At 41.7% G+C, this 17,877-nt stretch overlaps 1 protein-coding gene across 1 annotated transcript; it reads right to left on the reverse strand.

The window, feature by feature from the left end:
* Positions 1 to 709: 709 nt before the first annotated feature.
* On the reverse strand, positions 710 to 14,403 carry bcl2l12 (BCL2 like 12). Its single transcript, XM_080776087.1, has 8 exons — positions 13,920 to 14,403; positions 10,690 to 10,882; positions 9,857 to 10,058; positions 5,521 to 5,773; positions 4,901 to 5,047; positions 4,080 to 4,150; positions 3,504 to 3,770; positions 710 to 3,190 (listed from the first exon to the last, which is right to left on the reverse strand). The coding sequence occupies exons 2-8, from the start codon at positions 10,878 to 10,880 to the stop codon at positions 3,143 to 3,145; spliced, it is 1,179 nt and encodes a 392-aa protein (XP_080632213.1). The 5' UTR covers positions 10,881 to 10,882; positions 13,920 to 14,403; the 3' UTR covers positions 710 to 3,142.
* Between the last annotated feature and the right edge of the window lie 3,474 nt (positions 14,404 to 17,877).

The following is a 17,877-nucleotide window of genomic DNA, read 5'->3' on the forward strand; positions in this document are numbered from 1 at the left end:
TCACCCGTGTCAATTATCTAATGTGATCCTGGGCTCAACACACTCTACCAACCTGGGGAGACCAACGGATTTGAACTCATGCTTCCTTCATGCATGAGTGTCCAAGTCACTCCTTTACACCTGACGGGGGAGTTTCCCTAGTTGGACGTAGTGCGTGGAAGGAACACGTTATTCCAACCAGTTCCTTTCCCCTAGACCGTCTTAAGGACCCCTATCAGTTCTGGTTCCCGAACCTTTTAGCTCGAGTCGAGACCAAAAAGAGACGTTGTATGTCTCTCCGGGACCCAAACTAATGAAAATAGCAGAGCTTTTATTTAAAAAATAAATACAAATATAATTACTCGTGAAACATAAAAATGGGTCCCGGCTTTAGAGCCGCATACACAGAGTGTACAATACCCATAGATAAAGTTAATCAGTAGATAACAAGTAGTCTTGCAGCCAGCCTAAATATTGCTAACATTGCTACCTGAGGATATCCAGTTTATCTTTGTGTGACACTTCTGTCTTTTTTCTAACACGTCATACAACCAAGTAAAAATTAGGCTTTAACATTTGAAACATGTAAGTGGTTTGCGCAAATTAAAATAAATAAATAAGGCTATTAATAATAATAATGGTGGGTTTTGACATACATTCTTTACCTTTACTATACAATTATTTTGACCAGGAAGTCCTAATGTGATCAAAAAACTGTTTTGCAATAGACCTGGCCAAGGCAGCAGCCGTATAAAATAACACATGATCAAAACCAACACAACAATGTCTTTCTTCACGAACACGGTAAAAGAAAAATGCACATGTGCACACTAAAGTCATGAGAATATACAGTATCTCAGCATCATACCATAGTTACTATGGACCAAACCATGGATATAAAGGTCAGTTTTAACAGTTCCATTCCAGAAGTACATTATGGTTCTTTTCGACTAAACGAACCACGACTATGCAAACCATGATGTGCCATGAAACATATTCATAGGGCTCTGGATTAGTTTCCAAGCGTTAAAGCTCGCTTTTAGATAAAGGCTCTAGATAAACGCAGGCCTATAAGCTCACAATGCGTCGCAATGTGCTGTGAGCTTGAAGATCGGCTATTATTTTTGAATAATGATAATTTAATCATATTTGAGTTTTTGAAACACTGAGGAAGGCCGACATGCAGAAACGCATCCACCCCCCCCCCCCTTTTTTTTGCAGATCCGCAGATTCCACAATGATCTCATAAATGGCCTACAGTATATGATGGAAATCCGTCCTGGGGACGTAAAAACTTTAACCCGTGTTCCCCCAAAATTGCAATTGACGCATCAATTTTGTTTCGTGCAATCCAAAGGAAATAAAGACAATTCCCTGGAAACATCACGGTAACCACAGAGGAAAGGGTGCCAATTTAAAGATGATTATACTGTATGTTATAGGTGATTTGTCACCTATAACATTAGCTAAGAAGTTTCAAAAAAGTTTGAAATGGTACCTTCATTTATAGATTTTTATGTCACTGATTTAATTGTCCATTTGTGTCTCAAGATACGCTGTGTCCAAGATCCAGCTTTTAGTACAGCCACAAGTCTAGAAACCCTGCGTTTACGTTATATATTTTGTTTGTCCGGGCCGGGGTCTCCCAGGGGTCTGTAATTGGACCCCTCCCTTTTCCTACAACAAATCTCTTAGCAGATGCAACACACAATGCATTGCAAAAAAAAAGAAAAGAAGAAATGATAGATTAATCTATAAAACATAAAAAACATTACAACTGCAGGGTTTCTAAACATTAGTTGAAGTCCTAATCAATCATGTATCGCTAGTCCCCAATGTTTCAAACACAAGTCAAAAGAACTTATTTGGGTGAACAGAACGGAAAAACCCTGAAATACCTCGCAAATACTTAAATATAAACATCCCTTTAAGAAGTTAGGTTTTTTTGAGACTTCTGTGTCATAGTGACCCTGGCTATTTCATCCAGGAAGACCTTAAGAGGAAACACTAATTCATGTCTGTCTTTACTGTAAACATATTATGCCTCTTATACCATGCCCGTAGAGAATACTCGATTCTGATTGGCTGGAGATTGTGCTTATTTTCAGGTGGCTGCATAATTTACATTGCCTTGCTCTTACATTTGAAATTAATTATGCATAATTAAATAAAATGTTGAAGCTAATATTAGCAGCAATCTATCCATCTATTTCAATATAACGTTCAAAGGTTTGGGGTGTAATATATAAAATGTATGTGTTATAAGTTTTGAATTTGTCTGTAAAAGATGGGACAATTATTGACTGTCAGTTGGTACTAATTATAACGTCGTAACTAAGGCTTCTCCTACTTGCTATAGAAGTAAGGTAACATTTTTTTAATGTTATAATATAGTGCCAACAAAGTTTAAAGAGCATATTGCTCTAAAATATGAATAAACACTGCTTATATTTCAAATGCTAGTGGCCATGGTATAAGCAGACAATGAACTCTGAGAGATGTGGTTATAGAAAAATAACTCCGCCTCAGCTTTGAATCTGGAAAATTAGCTTCCATATCATTCATACCATTTCCATAACCACACAGCTCATCGTTATTATCCCTTTCATTTCGTTCCGTGTCATGAATTTGATATTTCCAATAATAAATACAGACATCATCTCATGTAGTGTCAGTGGTGCAGATTGAAACGTTTACCCTGCTGTACACCTTTATCACCTGGAAAAACATGATGACGGTGATAGTCACATGGGTGCACTTGTTTAGGCACTGCTAGTCAAACGCCAAGTCAGACAGGGCGGACCACGCCCAGGCGTGCTGTGATAATCGGGTGTATGTGAAAAGCAGTCAGCACACATTAGGATTCCAATCTGTCGTCTCCTGATCGAGAGCCGAAACTGTAGTTGTAGCTGGTTAGTGGTTACCGACTAAAATCTGAATGAGCCCCGGCAACAGCTAGTCATGGAATGTTTATGTCTACACAGGAGTTGAGTGCACCCAATGTGTCACCAAAGCATTGCAGTGTCACTTGCTTCATACCCCTCCACTTTGGCTTATTTTCAAATCTATACAGTAGGCTGAAAGTGTGTTACATTACTATTTAAACCTGAGTGGTGGAAGTGATCGTCCAAGCGGCATGATGTTCAGTCATACTCCTTCATGTTCAGTCATACTCCAACTCCATAGACTCTTCTAAAACTACGATGTTCTCCTGCACACAAACAATACAAGAATAAAGGAATAAACTAGGATAATGATACTGGATGATTGATTGGGTCAATGTAGGAATGTGGACAGTGGACCTCTAAGGACCAACATATATTAGAAGTAATAAATACAAATAGGAAAATATACACATATGGATGGACTGATGTGCATAAGACACATATATAAAAATATTCCCAGTGTCCAGTTTAAGACACAACACAAAAATGAACTGGATTATCATTAACCACGTAAACCCAACTTCATAATGACATGCCCAAAATGGGCATAAGAAATAGGTTCTTAATAACATCGCTCACCCATCCTCCTTGTTTCTTCACCCATGGTGCAAAGTTCTCCATGTAGCGCTCAGCGTATCCCTGCATGCGCTGGGTGCCTGTGGCTGTCACCACGCGCCGTGACACTTCCATGGTGACGGCCACGCGCCGCAGCGTGGGACTGGCCGGTGCCGGCATGGGTGGAGGCGTCGTGGCCACCTCGCTGCTGGCGAAGGTGTCCAGGAGCTTGGCGAAGGACGGGTAGGAGAGACGGGTCAGTGATGACCTCAGGAATTGATCTGACTGGATCTGATGAAAGAGGGACGAGAGGATAGGCTGTTGGGTAAGACAAAAGCAACGCATACAGGTGCATTTGATTGGACGACAGCCGACCGATCACGTGCATGTGTGTAAATGAAGACCTATATATACTCTATGCCAAGCGGAGATAGGCATAACACAAAATAATCTGCAACTGCAATACACAAATATATCTGGTGTTAATATGCGCTACATAGATGTGCTCTGCGCGGCACATTCCTGAGCAGTGCACGGTAGGGGGACCATTGCCCGTCAGTGAATGACGAGATATCGGTCAACAAAGTAGAATGTACATACCTTCTTGTTGATGGCGTCCCCCTCCATAGACAGTACCTGGATCAGCTTCTGTAACACTGCCTCCTTGTCAGCTGTTGGAGAATGAACTTACAGTTCAACAGTAGTAGTGTTGTAGTGTCATTTTGTGAGAAAAACCAGGCTATGAAAATAGCCCAAGCTCCAATTTTTCACTAGTCCAAACGACTTGTTCAGTGATCGGTCAAATTACCTGATCGCAAAATCTGATCTTTTATGACTCAAGACGTTATCAAATAAAATGTTTTGTCTTAGCATCTGTCTGATGTACTGTATATTGAAGCACATAGCTGATATGCCATATAATATACTGTACTGAAACTGGTGGGCCTATTCTAGAGTTTAAGGAATGATGGGCCAAACCACAGGTCTATGCAAAGACATGGGTAAAAAGACAATTTTAACCAGTACAACCAGTACAGATACTGTTGTTTTCGGTATAATCCAATCAATCCTGAGGAAAATAATCAGTGACTAGTATCCGCCCCAAAAATACGGATCGGAGCATCCCTACTGAACATTGACGTTTGTGCAACTGTATGTTTGTACGCTGCTTATAAAAAATCAAGTATTTTGCACACCTACAAAGATGACAGGTGCGTAGGAGATGACCGAACAATGGCCTAAACGTACTGAAAGAAAAAACTCCTGCACACTGTCCGCAAATGCAAGAAATATATTTTATGGGATTCATCTTGTGTTTGTATTGCAATACATATACATGCAATACTTGATGTGCAACAAAGAATCATGTCTTTTGTGAAGTGTGTGTCAAAGTACATAGGTGTGCGTGCGTGCATGCTCACCAGGTGAAGGTTTGTCAGAGGGTGCAGGCTTGGGCGGACTTGGCAGGGGTCCGGGACTGGGTCTCTTTATATTCTTTATACTGTGGGACCTCTGGGCCAGCTTGCCCAGCCTCTCTGCCACCTCCTCATAGAACTCTGGAGGGTGATCTACAAAGCACGACAATACACCTTCATATCAGCGCTTGACAAACAATGAGAGATTTGATACATCTGAATAAAGAAAGACTGCAACACCGTGCAAGTAACCTTAAGCTACATTCAAATATAGATTGTTCGAGCAGATTACAGACGTACAAAGTCATCACACAGCATGTCATGCTTTTCTCTCCTGATCAGCGCTACGGGTCTTATACACACAATGAAATACTATACAGACATGAGGTGACATGAGGCCCGAGTGGCCAATGGCCATTATAAACAAGAGCACAAACAATCAGTACGGGTCTTGGGCCTTTTCCGTTATTTTGTGCTATGGTAGACCATGAAGACCTCTACTTTGTTGTACGATTATATATTTTTTGAATTATTAAAATGGATAAGTTCTGATAGTTATTGAATCGCTCATTTCGATTGACTATTGCAGCCCTAGTTTCTATCATAAGACGATGGAGATCACTCACTGGGAGAGACGGGGGACGTGACGGGCTCTGGGACTTTACGTATATCCAGCGATGTGGGCCTCTGAGGACGGCCATCTTCTTTCTCTTTGTCCTCCTTCTTGTCTTTGTCCTCCTTCTTGTCTTTGTCCTTCGACTTGATCTTGAAGAAGTCAGAGATCTGCTTCCGCAGCTTCTTCTTCTTCTTCTTCACCTTCTTCGGTTCCTTGCCGCTGTCATCCTCTGACGATGTCGAGGATGGAGACAGGAAGTCGCCCTGTGAATGGAAACAACAAAATCGTTTACAGTTCAAAATGATGCTAAAAGAACTGCTCAAAAGATCACTTTGAGAATTGCCTTCATAATCAACAGCATGAAAGGCTGGAACACGAAGACAGCACAGGAGTGTTTACAATTTACATTGTGTACATACCATAACATAATCTGTAGCGTAAGCGGTGAATTATTACACTTTCATTAACACTGTAGGTGTTGCAATATCTCACAGAAATAGTCCAGCTTTGAGGGATGTGTTTGTGACTGTCACGGTACAAAACAACAACAAAAACCTTTTTCAAAGAAGTAAGAACTGATGGATTTCTAAGAAATTAACGTAATGACTTTCCTCTGTCTCATGGATCTCAAAAAGATCTGGTTAAATCGTTCTCTAAGCTTAAGACAGAGGGGTACACAAGCAGAGACGGATAGTCTTAAGGATGTTTCAAGACACGCGGCAGCTCAGTCAAGTACTTGGGGAAACTAAAGTCCACTCTAGACAGGCTCACTACTAAGGAGACTAGCTGGAAAATCAATCCAGGAGAAATAAATGTAATTAAATACACACAATTCTGATTTATGGATCAAAACAAATCAAAAACAAAACATGACAATGACAAGAGAGAAGAGATGTATAGGCAACTGACTGAAGTGGAGAGGGCACAGAGAATTGACGCCTATCTGCCAGATGGGCGACCCAGATCCAGTGTCACCAAGCTATTTAGACACTTTTAAAAGGGCAAAAAGCCTCAGATTTTAAGATCTTGATCCACAATGATTTCTCAGAAATAGTACGCCTGAAATACATGGACATATTCCCCCTTCTTCTCCAAGACCACAAAAAAGTGAACATTGCATTCCACAAATATGATCAGCTGATTTCCCACCTCGTCTCGCAGGCCTGCTGCAAGCGAGGCTGACTTCTTTGAAAACTGTTTCAACCGTTCGGACAAGCAGAACGCACCAGGCACTTGCCCGGTGGGACCAGTGAATATAATGCCTTGAAATGTAATTGTTTAAGGGAAATCATCTGCATTAAGTGAGCCTGACGTCATATTGGAATCAAAGGCAGAGCTGTGTGCAGAGCCGTCTGATGTCTGTGTGCAGTGCTCTGCCTCCGGACCTCAGCGTACCTAACAAATTTCCTTTGGGATTAATAAAGTATCTACCCACCTAAAGTATCCATCTGGCTGCAAGCAGTTCAGTGTTTACTCACTCCCACGTCCCGCGATACATACACGCCACGTTCATGTACTCCTCATCTCTGTTAATAACATTTTCTGAGGGTGTGGGTGAGAAAACACTGATCGAGAATCTCATAACAAATTGCATTTGTGTGAGCTTGTAGATCGGCATTTTTACCATTGTACCACAGCAATTCATGATTATACACTTCAGGTTGCATTTTAGACAACACATTATCGGGAGAGAACATTACATTGAAAGTCATAGAAAAGGAAATAAAAATGTTACGTTTCTTGCTAGTCTCGACTCAAAGAGACCTGAAAAATGTGAAAATACTAGCATCAGCACTAGTACAACACTCGACTATGGCTGCACTTCCTGCCTGGTATGCTAGCACCCCTTATATCCTCAAAACAAAGCTACAGACAAAATGATTAATCGCTAAACTACATCACTCACCAATCCATCTCCCAGGGGTCCAGCACATATATTATGGGGATAGACCCCTGTGTATTACCAGCTGATACCTACAATAAGCCATTCCCGACCTACCTCATGGACACCTATATGTATTACACCAGAGGGAGCTCTATAAACTTTGTACCATGTCAATTTAACAGCTGTAAGGGCAAGAGCACCTTCTTATACTCAGCAGCTGCAATGTAGAATGTGCTTCCTAAAAGTCCATGGTCTCAAAGGACAATTTTAAAGACTTGTTTGTTTGTCTTGCGTTTGATATTAGGTTTATCTTACTTATTTTTTATAGGCGAGGTCTTTATATAAATATAATAATCCTCATAGGTTTTACTTTCTTGTCTGCATATATCTCTATTTTTGTTTAATGGAGAAGCCCCGCACCCCACCTAGTAAGAGTTCATACCACTAAAGGCTAAAGTCCTTTCTATAGCTAACCTGGGTTCAAATCCAACTCGCTTTGCATCCCCCTTTTTTGTCTGTCAAATATTCACATAAAATGGCAATGACCCCAAAAGATAACTTAAAACTTGAAATAAAATAGACACTGGATGCTGTTTTGGAAATTAGAATAAGGTGAAGAATAAGCTGGATACTTTGATTGGATACAATTTGGACTCGTCACCTCTCCAGTGTGTACTAGAACCTAAGGTATCCAGTGCATGGAACAGACAACAGTAAAGTAATCACAAATTCGCAATACACTTATACATACTGTAGCAAGAAATACCATACTCAAAGTAATGAGTGTGGTACCGCTGGAGAAACTGACTTATATCCTCTGTGATAATGCCTGGAAAGGTTCACAAGGGTATGGCAGCCAGTCTTTGATGCAGTGGACCCCTCTAGACCGTGTGAATCTCGTTTACGTCCTAGCATAGGCATGGTAACGCCCCGCCTGCCTGTGATTGGCCTACCGACACTGCCCGTCTTGACTGTCCTCCGAGACACGAGGTTACTCCGTGGTGAGATTGAGAAATAAATAATACAAGAGAATAACAGAATAAAACTTTTAGGCAAACTAATATTGTTTATGCCGTTTGCTTTGATTGAATAATTGATTGAACACGTACTTTGTACTATGATTTGATTTGGGTGTGTTCTAAATAAAGTGTTGATTATCGTGTATTAATCTAATTATAGTAAACTAATACTATTACACTAAAAAGGATAAAGATGAAGGGAAAATAGACTTTTTTATAGTACAATAATGTTTCAAGTTTACACATACAAATAAATTACACAATAATCAACACAAACGCTTTATTTTAGAACACACACAAATCATATTACGGTGTGCATGTTCAATTATTCCATCAAAGCAAACGGAAAAAACAATATTAGTTTGCCTCTTCTACAAAAATAAAAGTAGTTATAGTTCTCTTGTATCATACCGTACTACTACTGTTCCCACCACGGAGTAACCTCGCATCAGACCATCCAGCATAGTGTATCCACCTCGGAGGACAGTCAAGACGGGCAATGTCGGTAGGCCAATCACAGGCAGGCGGGGCGTTGCCATGCCTATGCTCGGACGCAAACGAGATTCACGCCTCTAGACCAGTGGTTACTTTTTTGGAAGTAACCACTGGTTACCACTGGGGTGCATACTTAGTTTAGACTAGTCATTGGTTAGACATGGGTTAAGGTTAGATTTAGGTGTGCGATAGGTTGAGATAGGTTGTAGTTGTAGGACTAATGATTGGTCTAACCATTGACTACTCTAAACCAAAAACTGTCTAAACCAAGTACTGCACCCCCCTCCCTCCCCCCACATGGAAATTAAATACTGTACATGAACACCTATTCTTTATGGCATAAAGAATAGTTTTATGCAACATATGTTTATCATATGCATATATGTTGCATGCTCCACATATATGAACTTGAATGTGGCATGCAGCATAGGCTATATTCTGCATTAATATACTTGCCATAATATGTTCATATATTTAAAATAAATCCATAGCACCATATCCTTTTCATGTCACCCACCCCCCAGAAGGGGGTGCATGCGCCACAGTTTGGGAATCCCTGCTCTAGACTGCGCTTCAATGTACCTTATTGAACAGTATATGTGAAAGCTGGAATTCACAATCATATCAAATCGGTGGTGTACTTGTATATTTTTTTGTGTAACGTGTTGTCCGTTTGTATATTGTGGTACTTATTTTTCTGTTATGTAAAAAGAAAAAAGATCAGACCCATCTGAACTGAGTGGTGCTGTATTGTACTGTACGGGCGCACCAAAACACTATTTCGGTGCTCGGATGGACCCAGCCAGCCAGGGACACACATTGCTGGGCAATGGAGTGGCTGCACCACTCAAAAAAATGGGTGGTTCTATCAAGTTAAGTTTTCAAACTGTATACTACAAATGTCAGAACCTCAATAAGAAACATTGCAAAAGAAACGTCATCCTTACCTCGAGTTGATCCCTGATATGCTGCACAGCAGGGCTGACGCCGTTCTGCTGTCCATCTCTCTCCAGGGTGCTGTGTGAGGACTGAGGGAGGTCGCCATCTTTGGCGGGGCGGCGTGCGGCGGTTGGAATACGCTTGATCAGCTTCTTGATGGTGCTCTTCCTCTCGTCCGCCGAGCCGTCGTCCTCATCCTGAGAATGTCGTCTGTGATGTGGTAAGTATAAAGGCTCAAGAATTAAGTGCCAACTTGAGATGCACCATTATGTCAAAGCAGAGGGAAGTGATGTTAATGACATATGAGAGAGATAAGTCAAGGTTAGTTTGATGACATCTGATCTGAAGTTAAAGTTGGATCTTTTCAAATAAAAATGGATGTGATATATAAACTTTATTACAGGCTCATGGCCCACAAGGTACATCACATATACGAGAATACAAATAAATTTAAAAAAAATTAAATACAGTACATTTACCCAGCCCCACAGGTTACTACTCTAGGCGAGGCACTCATGCCAGTGTCCTCTGATGGTAGAAGTATACCTTACAAAAATACGGCCTGGGTCTTTCATCTGTCCAATGATAGATAGGCCTGTCACAGTAATTACATAATCGCCTAATCGCAATTATTTGAGCTAATGACAATTATTTTGCATGATTATCACAATCGCTTCCATGTTGAAAAAGATTCATAGTATACATTTTCAAAAACATTTCCAAAAATAGCAGATCTACAAACGTACAACGTGTCACAAGCTTGTAGATCAGCCATTTCCAAAAAGTTTTTAGATGCAATTTAGGTTGAAGAGATGAGTCAGGATATATCTGGTGAATGTACCTATATTTGTGGGGATCTTTGTAGGTGCCTCCAACCCTTCCAGGTCTCTCCTCCAAGGGGATAGATAGGCTATTCCGGATGAAGGCTTTGAGCACCAGCCGGGTTTCGGCCTTGATCTCCACCAGGGAGATTGATGAGACCGAGGACAGAGAAGAGACAGAGGTGGGGCGATCTGTGGTTTCTTCTGACATGGCTGAAGGAGAGGAACACAGAGTGACACAGTGAAGCACCAACCTAATTTTTTTCTGAAAAACACAAAGTGTAATTTCCGGTTCGCAGCCAGTCACTCCATCTCCTGAGACACTGGACGTTGGAAATGTAAATGCGCTAAAATGTCATGATGGAATAGCTTAGTAGACGTTTATAAAGCCTCCGGCAGCAGACAGGATAGCGACTGACTCTGTACAAATGCAAACCTTTTTAGACAGCTTGTCACGCAAACTGGCCACCTGTGTTCTACCTTTCATCTTTTTTTAAAATGACACTTTTGGCACCAATTATCTTTTCAGGTCTGGACTTTACCATCCTAGGGGGTTTGTTACCGTCTGCTCCCGGTCGCATTTTGCCGGACGTATCGCCCCCCTTGCCCACAACTCTTTGTTGTTTACCCTCCTGACCCCCTCCCCTGGCATCTCCAGCCCAGACCCCAGACCCAGTCACCCTCCAACAGCTTCCGTTGTTCTTGCTCATCATCTGTCCACAATGCACTTCTGAACTCCGTTCAACTCGGAGAGGGACAGAGAAATAATACAGATTAGCAGTTTTGTTGAGCAATCCCACAGGTGCTTACGATGAAGGGGCAAGTGAGTTTAGAAGAACTGGGTCGGGAAGGAGAGAGTGCAGGGAAAACGGGCCGTGACACTCAAGAGGGAAGGAGTATATGGCGAAGACATTTCAGTAGGGAGGGGCTGCAGTGTCTGGAGAGATCGGAGTGTGTGTATGTAGAGAGGGAGAAAAAGGCAGGGGTTGGTGCGACGGGCCATGGCTGCCGGTGCAGGGGAGCAGGGTGAGGGAATGAGTGAGTGGGAGTGGGTCTATGTTATTTTCTGCCATTACAGTGACAAACAAAAACAGAGTCATTACAACAGTTTTGCAATTGCTTTGTGACTCAACTAATGAACCTTTAACAGATTACTCAATTACAATACAGCCCACTTTTAGGTCCTGACTCAAACCTGAATGAATATATTTGGATCAGATCGGAGTGGAATATTCTATTCCAATTGAGGCGTTTGTTTACATGAGCATATTTTTATTCTAAATGAGCTGTCATTCTAAGTGGAATATACCTACATCCATGTACAGTAAACACAGTCACTGGCTGAGAGACACTAGACTAGACATAAAAATATGCTGCAAATTTACATTCAATAGATTTCCCTTTAGAAATCTATTCTTTGCACTGTCTTGTCCTGTTTTGCACTTGTCCTAATGTTGTTGTAACTGCACTCTGCTGTCCCACCAAACCTAATTCTTAACATGTTTACATGTCATGACAATAAAGTCTTCTGATTCTGCTGTGTGACTGTGAAGGAAGGATGTGGCGATTCATTTTTGACTGATCCGTTCAGCAGCAACCACTTGCAATATGGGGTTAATCAGTGACTGTATCCCAAACATAAAGGTCACACAACAGTCATGACCCATTCTAGGTTGCGGTGCGTACCCGTTTTTATGTGTGCAATCTTTTTCTTTAAGTTTCCCCACAAGCTCCCTCTCTTTCTCTCTCTCTCTCTTCAGAAATGTATAAAAGATTTTCAGGGGGAAAAAAACTGATAAAAAAATAGCTACAAGCTTAGAACACAAATTGGGACACTTGCAATGTTCACTCTTTTTTAAATAGGGCTTGAGTGATTCATTCACAATGTATCCATTTTAAGTTTGGGCCCTGGAAAGACACCATATTTCTCTTTTGGGTCTCGGGCTGATATGGTTTGGGAAAGCCTGATTTAAATCAGAGTATCATAGTGATAAGCCGGCACAAAGATATATCCCACAGAATGAAGTGAAAGCAGCACACAAAAGAAAAAATACTCCTCGACGATCCAGTTGGTCAACATTTCACACATAATGTATCTAGACTCACGGCATGCCTAACGCTCCAGATAACATTTGGGACCTTGCCAGGTAGGCTGAGTGCTGATGTTTCATGTGTGTGTACTTACACACTATTAATTACAACTAAAAGACACTGGAATCACAGCATACCACTACAGTGTTGGGAACTGGATTTTGGAAGGGAAAACTCCCACGAACTTTGGTAGGTGCAACCGTGCAATATGTTTGATAACACAATTACATGGTGAATTTCTATCAGCTATGACTATGCCCCAGACAGGCTAATAAAGTCATGCCTTGAGGCTACCATGGGTAGAATGATTTGATAATGGTGTGTCCTATAAAACAGATATGCTATGCAGTCTTGACCTACAGCAAATGTTGGTGTGTGTGTGTGTGTGTGTGTGTGTGTGTGTGTGTGTGTGTGTGTGTGTGTGTGTGTGTGTGTGTGTGTGTGTGTGTGTGTTATCTGGTATGGCTCCATAGAAACCACTATACTACAGGAACCACACCCTTCACCTAACAACAGTATGTCACAAGTCTTGTGATACACATGTAGTGAAATCCCCAATGTTAATTTAGACATTTTTAATTTAACATTGTACAAAGTATACACTTTAGTTAGAATTGCCCTAGCCATGGTTCACATGACGCTCGACGCTCGTACATGATAATTATGAAAGTCATGTTTCAGGGCTAGAATTGCCCCCATTATGATTTTACTGTGATATCACTCACATAAGTAGCCCCATATGTGCCCCATATATGAGAGGGCACATAATGGGCTATCACATAAGCTGCTGCTATATAGCTTCAAAGTTTCACCTGATTTAATTAGATTAAAGATGTGAATTTCTGAAATTAATTATTTGTAATGCAGTGTGGTGGATTCTGAATTCTGAATGTAATTTGTTACCCAATATCAAAGACCTGCCGCTAGCCCAAACATTTAGATTCTCGTAGAGGTTTTTTTTTCGATTCTGACGAGATTCGTCAGAATCGGAAAAAAAAACTCTAAATGTAATCTAAATGTTTGGGCTAACCTGCCGCCATTCATGACATCAAGCACATACATACTGTACATACTTGTCTTACACCAGGAATGGTAAATCAAACTAACTGGACTTGTACAATGTACATTAATGAAACAATAAAAGTTGAATTGTTGTCACCTGCTGCTGCTGTGTGCCCGCGCAGGACTCAATCACTGCTCTCCAAACTTCACCGAGGAACTTCATTCATCACGGCTGTTTGCATGAACACCTAAACACGCACTAACTATCTATAAACACGACACTGTATGTACTGTATGTATCTACAGATAAATAACACGAATGAATGCAGCCCTTTAACTTCCGAGTCAGTCAGATTTTAAACGCCGACCGCCGACGGACAGACACGGAATTACATTGCCGGGGGTGGGCTACGCTAGCTAACGTAGCTTGGCTAGCTAACCAAGATGTCCAGCAGGTAAAGTTTTGATAAAGTTAGAGTAACTTTATGAAAGGACATGGTGCCGCCGGCCGGTCGTTAATGCTCTACGTGTTACAGCAAGAAGCAACCTCCAAATTCCAGTTAGAGCGGTTGTCCGTGTTTTAAAAGGAGATAAATAACTTGTTTGAATGAGTGCCCCAGGACGCGGCGGCCGGCCGGACCTTTTTCACACTGCCGTGTTATGTTGTTGGCACGCAACACACGTAGTGCGCATGCTCTGTTGCGCGTAACCTCGCCCACCAGGCTTATGTTGTACGAGGGTGTCGCTGGCCAAAAAGAACAGATCTACAAGCGGAGGTGCGACGAGTTGACGACGCGTTGTCAACTTGTAGATCTGTTTTTTGTTTGGTTAGAAACTCAGAATAGAACGATGCTTACTATAGCTACACACTAGTACACAGTCAGGTGGAGGTGAGGTGGGGTGGGGTCTAGCTCTAATGCCGTTGCAATGCATTAATTCTAAATGCAACAGCATTGAGCTGGTTAGCTGGACCAGAGCTAGGTGGGGTCCATCATCATGGCATCAGCATCCAGATCTCAATGCCATGCAGGTGTTTTGTGGTCAGTCATTTGAGGGATTGTCTTATTGTGGTGTTACTTCTAGCCCTTATTTTAGGACTCGAACTTCGGCAGGAATTTTCGAGTGAACATTCGGACCAATCATGACAAACACAATTTTTTGGGCCAAACAAAGAATTAGAAAGTAGATAAAACGGCAGGTTACAACACGTATTGTTCTTCTTTGTAATTATTTGGTCCAAAATATTGTGTGTGTGTTGTCATGATTCGGCACAAACAAGGGACTAAATTATTTTCGCTCCTATGCCACCAAAATGTGGAACACCCTACCAACAGTCATTAAGACATGTGAATCCCTTGACTCCTTCAAAACCGCTCTCAAAGGGCACCTACAGATGGCTGCAATTCGAAGCTGGCCTCTGTAAAATCTGAATCCCCCCAACCCCTTTTCCCCTCACTGTATATGTATCCTTTCCCTTTTTGCTTCCTACATGAATTCCTGTTCTGTTCTTTGACTACATAGAAGTGTCTATTTGTATGTCTCTAAATGTTTTGATAAATTGAACAATGTGGACCCTGTAAACAAGTGTAGTGCTTAATTGGGTCGTCCACTCACAGTTGACAGTCGCTGTATTGAGTTTGTGCTTAAAATGTACTGTAATTCTACAAACTGTTAATAAATATTTCAATCAATCAAAGCAGGGCGCAGCAGGGAATCGAACCCCATCCCAGTAAACCAGGAGCTCCATGCCTGTGCCAAAGTGCTTGGTTTGCGACGCAACGCAAAAACCTACCCTAGGAGTAGGAGCCCTACCCTACCAGCCCTACCCTACCAGCAGCAAAGAATATACAAAAACAGATACTTACCGTGAACCATCACGATCACGTTCTTCTGCAGATGACAGGCAGTGTCCACAAGTTATAGGTGAAATGAGGTGAAATGACAGAACCGGCCGAAATTGTGGCAGTCGACGCAAAAGACGCAACGCAAACGAGTGCAACAGCAGGCAGCCCGACGCGACGCAACCGCAGGATTCAAGCCGGAACGCAAACGCAAACGAGAGCAACACCATCAGTACCCTGCAGAACCACACCAGCGACAGCAAAGGACAATTATAAACAAGATTTGTACTCACTGCGCAGCAAGCAGCTCTTCCCAGCAGCAGCTATAGCGTACAGTTCCTACCTCAATGTCTTGTGCAGGGAGGGGGGCATCGGTCTGGGACACTTCACATGGGCTCCAGGGTGGGGGTCCTCGGAAGCCTAAATTGGTGGGGCTGTGGGGCCCACAGACATGGCTCGTCTCAGGGTCCAGGGCTTGGTGCTGCCTACACCACTGGTGCAGCGACTCTTCATATTCTGGAATTACATGAAGAGAAAAGATAAGTGTCATTAGTCACATTAGAAACACTGTAAACACATGTGGCTGTATAGCCTTGTCAACACATGTCAAACATAACTCCTCAGTGGCATTCATTCACAGATCAAGTTCCCCAAACTGAATCATTTAAAACAAAGCTAAAGGTTTAAGTTTAACATGTAGTTACCTTCTTGCTACAGTCAGACAGACCAAACACAAATCAGGAAGAATACATCAGCTTTATATAGTTGAGGCCATCACAGGAGCCAATCAGCAGCCTGGCTCCTCCTAAACGTTAGCCAATCACACGCAGTCACCACACTTTTTTTCAATTCAAAGGAGCTTTATTGGCATTGAGAAAACATACATGTACATTAGAATTGAAAGTCAGAATATATATATATATAGAAATATATATATATATAATATATATAGAAAAAACGAATGGTTCAAACCCATTAATTAAGATTTGAGTGCCAACCCTAACGAGCGAACATTCGAACCTTAAATGTTTGGCGACAGCCTTAGGTGTTAGAGGCTCGTTTGCAGAGAGTAGAGTATGACCCACAGAGCCTAGTCCTTCCATGCACCAGAAGTTAGTTCTGGAGCAGTTCCAACAGATTGTGTGGCCCTGGTTTTTCCCTAGTGGGACTGATTGAGGGTAGCTACTGGGACGTAAGTCGGGACTTGATCACCCCGGGTGGGTCGCCTGAGTGAGGGGTATGATGTTGGAAGACCCGAAACCCCGTTGACCTCAGGATACATCACTGAGGATACGTCCCAGGTCTCCATGCGAATTTTTGTTTGTTTGCCCCCTTACAGGAGGCATGTGATATCATTATCATCATCAACATCTGTATCAAATCTTATTCCAAAGTTTGCCTATTTGAGTTTGGCCATCAATGATCATGAAAATGAAAAATCACATGGATGTCAAAGTAATACTTAAAATGTTGGTACAGTACATTCCACAAAAGAGGCAGTACTTGTGTTGTGCTATATGCAAACCCATTTCACTCGATTAGGCGTAGCCGTAGACCTACAGATTTTCGGTTCAGGTATTTAAGTTAATCAGCCTAAATTGTGACACAGGAAGAGAAAGTTATTGATTGTATTTTCACATGAAGTCTTGATTGTGGAAAGTCATTTGTGTGTTTTAGATGTAATTCTTTGGCAAAGCTCTGTTACTGGTGGTTTCCGTAAGCCGGATTTATACAGTCACACTACGATGTCATGCATCATAAATAGCCGATCTATGCTAACGGTGCATTGCGGATGCAATGCATTTTGAGCTTGTAGGGTGGGCGATATTGTGATAAATATCGTCGAGACGATACAGTGTCTCCACGATGTCATTATGCAGTTTCAGAGATTTCGTACATGTCGTGATACAGTGAATGCACATTCTATGATTTGCAGTTCTATACCTTAATTTATACTTCTGTAGAACGATGGTATATGTTCACCAAAAATAATACGTATTTTGGTCTAAATGGTCTTGTAGCCTACTCCTATTTCTTTTAGTTTGTATTACCTTGTAGGTTGGTTGTACTGTTAAGTAACTTGAACAATAATCATAAAAACCTGCATGAAAGAATATCGTGATAATATAGTGTATCGTGATACTGCTTGAAAAAATATTGTGATATATATTTCCATATCGCCCTGCACCCCTACTTGTAACTCTGCTATTTTCGGTTCATCCTACCATATTATGCTTTGTTGTGCAGGACTGGATTACACATAAAACTCCTCCA

The sequence above is a fragment of the Protomyctophum bolini genome (genome assembly GCF_963924005.1).
Source record: "Protomyctophum bolini genome assembly, chromosome: 11".
Classification (NCBI taxonomy): Eukaryota; Metazoa; Chordata; class Actinopteri; order Myctophiformes; family Myctophidae; genus Protomyctophum; species Protomyctophum bolini.

What these genes read in the sequence shown, in the direction of transcription:
- bcl2l12 (XM_080776087.1), bottom strand. Translation starts at nt 10,880, where the DNA reads ATGTCAGAAGAAACCACAGATCGCCCCACCTCTGTCTCTTCTCTGTCC. An exon ending in ATATCAGGGATCAACTCGAG is followed by an intron (nt 5,774 to 9,856) that starts GTAAGGATGACG and finishes TTCCATTCACAG; the next exon opens with GGCGACTTCCTGTCTCCATC. An exon ending in CTCTGACAAACCTTCACCTG is followed by an intron (nt 4,151 to 4,900) that starts GTGAGCATGCAC and finishes ATTCTCCAACAG; the next exon opens with CTGACAAGGAGGCAGTGTTA.